Source organism: Aquarana catesbeiana, linkage group LG09 (assembly GCF_042186555.1).
Source record: "Aquarana catesbeiana isolate 2022-GZ linkage group LG09, ASM4218655v1, whole genome shotgun sequence".
NCBI classification, from domain to species: Eukaryota; Metazoa; Chordata; class Amphibia; order Anura; family Ranidae; genus Aquarana; species Aquarana catesbeiana.
This window is the reverse complement of record NC_133332.1, coordinates 234955081-234964014: the sequence shown is the minus strand read 5'-3', so window position 1 is coordinate 234964014 and position 8934 is coordinate 234955081. Positions and strand designations below refer to the sequence as shown.

At 42.2% G+C, this 8934-nt stretch overlaps 1 protein-coding gene across 2 annotated transcripts in view; it reads left to right on the top strand.

Moving 5' to 3' along the window:
- EXD3 (exonuclease 3'-5' domain containing 3) overlaps positions 1-8934 on the top strand; it is a 491324-nt gene that overhangs the window by 154142 nt on the left and 328248 nt on the right. For both annotated transcript variants that reach the window (XM_073599974.1, XM_073599975.1), the window contains one exon: positions 2367-2431. In XM_073599974.1, the coding sequence (XP_073456075.1) occupies positions 2367-2431 (65 nt within the window). The remainder of the gene's footprint in view (positions 1-2366; positions 2432-8934) is intronic.

The window sequence follows — 8934 nt, the reverse complement described above, 5'->3', positions numbered from 1 at the left end:
ACAGTGCTGATTTGACCCTGTGCTAATCACATGCACTCTCCAAGAAAAACAAAACCTCTCTAGCAATACACATCAAGCGGAGCATGTGCAGCCTGACTCCATAGGCTCTGTCTTATCCGAACTTGTCAAGGGGGACGGTGCAGGGAAGGGAGGATCTTTGCATACAAGATCAAGCAACCTTTTTACACAATATGGAGGATTAACCCCTTAGGTTTCACAGTGAGTATAACAAGCATACTTTACTGCATATACAGACTGATTTTACTGTTGTGGGTTTAGCAGCACTTTAATTCCTCTAACTTTAACCCTAAGAGCCCATTCACACAACTACATTGCAGTAACACATGATACACGCGTTGCTGAACCAATCATTTTGTATGGCACCCCAGCACACCTCTGCAATGCACCTGCGTCACAGGGCACTGCAACATATGATAGAACAGACTTCTCTTCCTTGGCTCACAGAAATTTTTTGTTCATTCTGATTCAAATGAATAATGCAACACACAAGATGGTAAAAGAGTAAAAGACTTAGTGCTCGTTTACATCTATGCGCGACTTTGACAGCCGACATCCTACGCGACTTCATTGGGCCTTTCCTGCAACTTCATTACCAGAAGTCAATGCAAGTCATGATGAAGTCGCCCCAAAGTAGTGCAGGAACCTTTTGAGTTGCATTCAGTTGCGGTTCCATTGCCGTTAACGGGGTGCGACTTGTCATGCCATTTTGAACTCTGAAGTTGCATGACAAGTTGCAGCAGTGTTAACTGAGCCTAAACAAACCACCAAAATTAAAACATAACTACTTTTTTAACACTATCTTAACCTGTTGGTGCCGAGTGCATGCAAATATGCGGCCTCTCGGTGGGCGGTCCTTGTTGCCGAGCGGCTGCATATATGCGTGCAATAGTGCTAATAGAGCTGTGCCGAGAGCAGGCTCCTGGCACAGTGACTGGCGGCTAAAGGAAACCTCAAAGTTTTCAGTTCATGTGACCGCTGTGACAGCCAATCATGGTGGTCACATGGCCATAGGCCTCCCGGCATTCTAAAGCCATTAAAGGGCTGGCGGGAGCTGGTGCCAAGGGGTTAACGCTGAAAATGACTCCTTAACCTCAACTTTAAAACCTAATTTTACCAAAAATATATCCATAGCCAAAATTATTTTGAATAGAGTGGGGGAAGGATAGGCACCTCTGTCAGGCATTTATTTTATTCAACGCTCCATTTGAGAGATTTATAGTCAAAACCTGTTTTGGGGACAAAGTTTTACAAGATTTGAAGTGAGGGAAAATCAGTAGAGCATACAGCGGTACTACCCGGATAGGAGTTCTAATCCATCCCTGCGTTATCTACAACTAAAAGCGTTTTGGCTATAACTGCACCTTCATCTCACAATCTATAACTTACAGATATTGTGGCCAGACCTTTCATTTCAACAAATCTTCCCATAGGATTTTGTGCTTTTCATGTATGGTAAACATGTTATGTTATTTTACCTTTCAAAAGCTCTGCCGTGTAGACATCCAAATGCCCTAATACCGCTGCAGGGCACCACCATCTTGGATGCGATGTCAGCTGCCCCAGCAGACTCCCATTTCTCCCCTGTCCGCTTTATAAAAGGTCATGTAGAGTGGGGAGGGGCAGGGTTGCTGGGTCAGCACAGACAGCAATTAGACACTCCCAGAGGAGGCTAGGGCTATGACTCCCAAGTAGGAGGAGAGGGCTTTGCTAGGGAATTGATGCTTTTTGGAGCCGTCAAATTTTCTAGCAGGTTCAGAGGCAATAAAGAATTGAAATATTTATTTTTTTCTCTGCTTTTTAAGGAAAGTCTCATTAACTATCCTTTAAAGGTCAGAAGAAATGTTATTTAGTTTACGGAGGATCCTGGCATTCTTATGTCTTGGATACTTCAACATTGAGTTCTTTCTGTCGTAATTCCTGACACTTTTCCTGTCCACCTAGAAATTTTTTGGTGCTCCAGGTCCTCCTGTTTACACTTTTCTATAGCGGAAATATAATTCTCAGTGTTTTAGAGAGAACCATTTCTGTGAATCCCTGCTTTGGGTTTCTTATAATCTTTTATCCCGAACACAGACTGTTGGCCAATTTTTTTGGAAGCCAAATAACAGGAGAAACCATTATGAATTGACAGGCCCACCATAATTGTGAGACAATATATTCTTTCTCTGTCCGTCTTTTTACTTTCACTCGCTGCTGTCTTCCCTCCATATATTTGTCAGTGCTCTCTTCCCACTGGTCTTTGTTTGATGGCTAGACCTTGGTGTGCAACCATTACATGTCACAAATATGCAACCAGCTATCCGATCTGTATGGCCTTTCTTACATTGTTTTCTGTTTTATTTCAGGGCCTGATTACTCTCAGATTTTATCCACTCTACATAATGCCTTGGCCCAGAAGAATGTGGAGCAGGTAGGTCATTTTCTGGCTCTAAGTGATAAGTATTAACTATAACCCAAACTAAAAGAAAAGTTTGGTCTGAAGTTCTACTCCACTTTATAGTAACCCCGAATTCAGTGCAAGGACCCTCTGGTACCCCAACAACCTCTTTAGAGCTCTGGAAGCCCCTAATTATGAGTCCTGTAGTATGCAAAATTCAACTTCTTACAAGCAAAATGAGGCTTGCCAGTCCCACTGTACTTTCTTAAGTGGTCCTTCAAGGACCAATCTGGAGTTGCAGAAGGAGACGGGCCAGAAATTGACTTTTTGGTAGATTTAGTGGCTGCTGGGTCTGTAAAGAAACTGCATGGCCACCGGAGGGTCTCTGCATTCAGGCTGCTACTTCATAGCCAGAGAAGGGTGAAAATTGGGAATTTCTATAGATCTGGTAAATAAAGAGGCAGAGCTGTCATATTGGGTCCCTCTGACCAACTGAGTCCAAGATAGCTGCACCTTGTAGTCTTTGTTAAATCAAAACTGTCAGGATACAAAAGTAGGAAGGGTTAATGCTGACCTGTTTTTAAGGTGAAAGATCTGGAGCAGTCATTCTGACCTACTTCCATTCACTAAGTTTTACTACTCAAAGATGAGAATAAAGGCACAAATCATCAAGGCAGTTCAACGGTTTTTAAAAAAAAAAAGACCGAAAATTTTGAGAAAAAAAACGTTTTTCTTAGTTTCTGTCAATTAATTTTGTAAATAAGTAATTGTTCTCCTTCACTATCATGCGCTGATGAGTCTGCACTGATGGGCACTGATAGGCTGCACTGATGAGGTGGCGCTTATGGGCACTGATTAGGTGGTACTGATGAGGCACTATAATGCCACCCTGATGAGCACTGATAAGCGGCACTGATGGGCTCTTTACCCAGATCGGGGTCGCACCGTGCTGCGTGTCGTCCAAGAAAAAGAGCTGCATTGGTCTGCCTCCAGGCGGGTGGCAAGTGGTGTTAAAGCTTATATTTTTGTAATTATCCCTTATACATTTCTGGTCTCATGTTTTTATGTCTTTAACCACCCGTCTGACCAATATGCTAATACGGCCGGGCGAGTTCTCTCTAGTTCCGGGAGGATGTGCCAGTATGTCCCCTGAGAAGCGTGCAAAAGTGAAATCTGTGACCAGCAGATCACCGATCACAGTACCGGGCCACTGTGAGTGGCCCTGGTACCATGTGATCACTGTGACCAATCCCAGTGATCACAGTTACAATAGTACACAAGGCTGCCATTCATGATGCCTTGCTTACTACTGTGAGATCTCTGTGATTGGTCACAGCGATCACATGGTACCAGGGCCAATCACGGCGGTCCTGTATCACAGCATCACAGTAGTAAACAAAGGTTTCATGAATGAAACCTTCAAATAGTGTTTTGAAATGCTTATTATACAGTGATCATCCCTATAATAAGCAATTGGAGTGTAAAAAAAATGAAATATCTCGGACCACCCCCCCTAGAGTAGCAAAGTGTCACTATGGTGACATTGCACAGCTCTGGTGACAATATGTTAAAAAATATATATATATATATATATATATATATATATATATATATATATATATATATATATATATATATAATATTTTGTGCATACTGTCACCAGAGCAAGTGCAGTGTGACTGCACTGACTACTGCTGTGGCTGCCTGCCATTATCTCTGACTACCACCACAACAGTACAACGTCACCAGACCTGCCTCATCAGTCAGTGTCACTAATCACTGCCACCCATTCACAGTATCCCTAATAACCGCTGTCCACTCAGTGTCCCCAATGGTGACAAAAAATACAACTTCAAATAACTCACCATACTACTTAATAACTGTGACTGTCTACTTTTCAAAAAGGGGTCATTTCGAGGGTAATCTGTACTGTCCAGACATTTTAGGACCTCAAGAGATGAGATGGGCGATCAGTACATTGGGATTGATCAATTTTCAAATATATACATCATAGTTTGTTGACTGATTTCACATAGACTAAATAATATACACTGATTTAAGTTGTTTGTACCACAGAAATGTAGCAGAATACATTTTGAAAAAAAAATATAAAGAGATAATTTATTTACAAACTTTTTTTTTTTTTTCAAAATATACTGTATTTTTTAACCACTTAGGCCTCTTTCACACGGATGATCCGTATGTCCGTTTTTCATCCATCCGTTTTCGGATGAAAAACGGACATACAGTCATCCCTATGGAGCGTCGGATGTCAGCGGTGACATGTCCGCTGACATCCGACCCCGCTCCGATCCGAAAAGTGTAACGGAGGAAAAACCTACTTTTCCCTCCGTTTTCGGATCGGATCGGATGACGACGGACACTACGGACCGTCATCATCCGATCCCCCCATAGGGGAGAGCGGCGCTCTGACAGGTCCGTCGCTGCACAGCGTGCAGCGATGCACCTGTCATCTTCCTGCTCAGCGGGGATCGGCGGAGCGATCCCCGCTGAGCCAGCGTGTGTTCACGGGGCGGATCATGACTGATCTGCCCCGTGTGAAAGAGGCCTTAAGGACCAGCCTCGTTTTGGATTTTAGGTGTTTACATGTTTAAAACAGGTTTTTCTGCTAGAAAATTACTTAGAACCCCCAAACATTATATATGGTTTTTCTTCTAACACCCTAGAGAATACAATGGCGGTCATTGCAATACTTTTTTTTGCACCGTATTTGCGCAGCGGTCTTATAAGCGCACTTTTTTTGGAAACAATTCACTTTTTTGAATAAAAAAATAAAACAACAGTAAAGTTAGCCCAATTTTTTTTAATATTGTGAAATATAATGTTACGCCAAGTAAATTGATACCCAACATGTCATGCTTGAAAATTGCGCCCGCTCGTGGAATGGCGTCAAACTTTTACCCTCAAAAATCTCCATAGGCGACGTTTAAAAAATTCTACAGGTTGCATATTTTGCGCTACAGAGGAGGTCTAGGGCTAGAATTATTGCTCTCGCTCTACCGGTCGCTGTGATACCTCACATGTGTGGTTTGACCACCGTTTTCATATGCGGGCGCTACTCGCGTATGCGTTCGCTTCTGCTCACGAGCTCGTCGGGACAGGGGGGTTTAAAAATTTTTTTTTTTTATTTTTATTATTTATTTTAAAATATTTTATTTATTTTTACACTGTTTTAAAAAAAAAAAAAAAAAATTGTTTCACTTTTATTCCTATTACAAGGAATGTAAACATCCCTTGTAATAGAAAAAAGCATGACAGGACCTCTTAAATATGAGATCTGAGGTCAAAAAGACCTCAGATCTCATATTTACACTAAAATGCAATAAAAAAAAAAAAAAAAAAAGTCATTTAGAAAAATGACATTTGAAAAAATATGCCTTTAAGAGGCGTGGACGGAAGTGACGTTTTGACGTCGCTTCCGCCCAGCAGTATCTTGGAGACGAGTGAGCGCCATCTTGGCCTCACTTGTCTCCTGACACACAACGGAAGAGGACGCGATCGCCTCCGCCGCTACCGATAAAAGTGATCTCGCGGCGAATCCGCCGCAGGGACCACTTTTATCTGAAAGCCGGCCGCCGCACGAAAACGGGGATACCGGGGTTATGGCAGCTAGCTGCTGCCATAACAACGATATCCCCGTTCAAACTTAGGACGTATATAGTCGTGCGGCGGTCGGGAAGTGGTTAATTTCTATAGCAAGACAAAATAAAATAAAAGCTCCTGATTAAATACCAACAAAAGAAAGCTCTGTCTGTCTTAAAAAAATGATTTAAAAAAAAAAATTTTGGGTACAGTGTTGCATTACTGAGTAATTGTCATTCAAAATGTGACAGCGTTGAAATCTGAAAATTAGCCTGGGCGGGAAGGGGGTGATCGTGTCCAGTATTGCGGTGGTTAAAGAGAAGCTGGACAAATCCCCAAAGCCAAGTACCTAATATAGAAGTGCAAACCTATTCTGCAACGCTTGATAAGGAATATTTACCATACCCACCTGCTCTAACTCCAGAGAAGCTTAGGTTGGCCATAGATGGATCGAATATCAGCCGGTTCAGCAGGGACCAGCTGAATTTCGATTCATCTATGGCTTTTGCCTATCGTGAGAAGTCAATCTAATGATCAACTTCTCATGAACAGGCTTGTATGAAAATGTGTTTTCTTTCAATGTAATCTGACAGAAGAGAATTCGCACTTCGGGTGGATGGGAGAATACATTCAGTCTCTTTCAAACAGCCCACTGGCTAATCGAAAGAAACTGCTGAATGTATGGCCAGGTTTAGGCTAATATCTCTACTGCAGTGACACAAGCACCAAAACATACAGACTCTAGTGATATCACTATATATTTGGAATGTGGTCAAAAGTGAGTGAGGGAGGTTTTTGAATGATGTTGCTGACTTTGACCCCAGAACAGGAAGAAAAGGAAAACCTCTATGGAGACACACACAGAATTTTTTAAAATTTCTAAACTTTTCCTGCTCAAAAAAAAAAAAAAATTTGACTGGAGCTGAATTTTATTCTGGCAATGGGTATCATTAGTGGACAGTTCCTAAGAGACCCTTTTGCCAGAATTTTTTTTACTAGCCCCTGTAATTGAGCAGTGTTCAGTCTAGGTTCACACTAGTGCGATGCCAGACATTGCATGTGATTTGCACTGCATTGCTGTGTACATCACATGCGATGTCTGTGCGATTCGATTTCAGCCATACAAACTGGCTGAAATCGCATCGCATTTGCACCAAAATGGTGCAGGACCCTTTTTTTGGTCTGCACTAGAATCTGATCGCATGGGTGTTCGCAGATCTCAGTGTGCACCACTGTACGATATAGGTGCAATGCGGGAATCGACACTGAATCGCAGTTTTTTCCGCTTCGCACCAGTGTGAACCCTGCCTTATACTTACCTCTCTGGTGTGTACTGTCTATAATTATCCCTTTGTTGAGGAGCCACAACTGCCCAAAACCTATCAGCATCCAAGACAATTCTGGGTGTGTGGAGCTTCATCAAAGGGAACATCTTAATCGGTGCCCACCCAAGAGGTAGGCATTAATTAATGTCATTTCAACAGGGCCCCTTTATAGAAATCCTGGTGACAGGGTGGCTGGTTCTTAGACTGGACTGATCCTGGACTGTGCATTTATTTTTTATTTCCCCATTGAGTGCAAATAACTGCACAATGAATGGCTGTGAATATGAGGCTTCATTGTATTGGCTGTAGCAGGGAGATGAGGAATTGGCTGCAGGGGTCTTGGTATTGGGACTCTTTAAAGTGTATTGGCACTTTTGCAGTGGGGCTGGGGACACAGCTACTTTATATTTGTTAAATGTTTCCATAGCATAGCTGAAAAAAGCATCTTTTCTAGACACTCCAGCAGGAAGTAATCCTAGGTGTTTTTCTTTGTTTATGAGCGGGGTGAACAGCTGTGTTTACCATAATTAAAAGAGAAGTATGGACGAGAAAAACCTAGATGTATGCAGTATCGATCCGATGCTGCAGCTCTCCCCCATCGGCTCTGCAGTGAGAAATGAGTGATCAAACATGGCTGACCTCTCAGTTGTCCCCTCGACTCTGAGCTGAGTGACTCGGGACTGTTAGTGTCCGGGTCTCTGTTCTGCCCTCCAGCACTCACTGGATCGCTGGGCTGAGGAGAGGGCAGGAGGGGCTGGCTTAGGCTCTCAGCAGATCCTGACCATACGGTCTGGATCTTTTCATAGTCCGGACCGGCTGAGTGACGTCAGCCAGCAGCAGAATTTAGCCCACTGTTGGCTGAAAATGGGTCGTATGAGTGGAGAATGAACTGAGCTCTGGTGATCTATAGGAGAAGTACAGTCAAAATAGCTTTGGCTATACTTCTCCTTTAACTCTGTCTGTACTGTGCAGGTAGATCTTTATTGACATTTTTCCGGAGTCCTGTCTTAACAAAGTGTTAAAGGTTTAGCAGCTGGGCTTCTTGCATTGTATGTATGAAGAACATTGTTAAAAAAAAACTTGCAGTTAGCCATGATACCTCCTCCCGAGAAAAGGTAAGAAAAAAATAAAATAGATATGCTGTGTGAATGGGAACACATAACATACAGTGGATATAAAAAAGTCTACACACCCCTGTTGAAATGTCAGGTTTTTATGATGTAAATAATTTCAGAACTTTTTCCACATTTTAATGTGACCAACTAAATTGTACAATCTATAGGACAACAAACTGAAATCTTTCAGGTGGAGGGAAGTAAAAATAAAATATGTAAAAATAAAAATAATATGGTTGCATAAATGTGCACACCCTTAAACTAATACTTTGTTGAAGCACCTTTTGATTTTATTACAGCACTCAGTCTTTTTGAGTATGAGTCTATCAGCATTGCACATCTCTTCTTTGCAAAAACACCAAATCTGTCAGATTGTGAGGGCATCTCCTGTGCACAGCCCTCTTCAGATCACCCCACAGATTTTCAATCTGATTCAGGTCTGGGCCATTCCAAAACTTTAATCTTCTTCTGGTGAAGCCATTCCTTTGTTGAT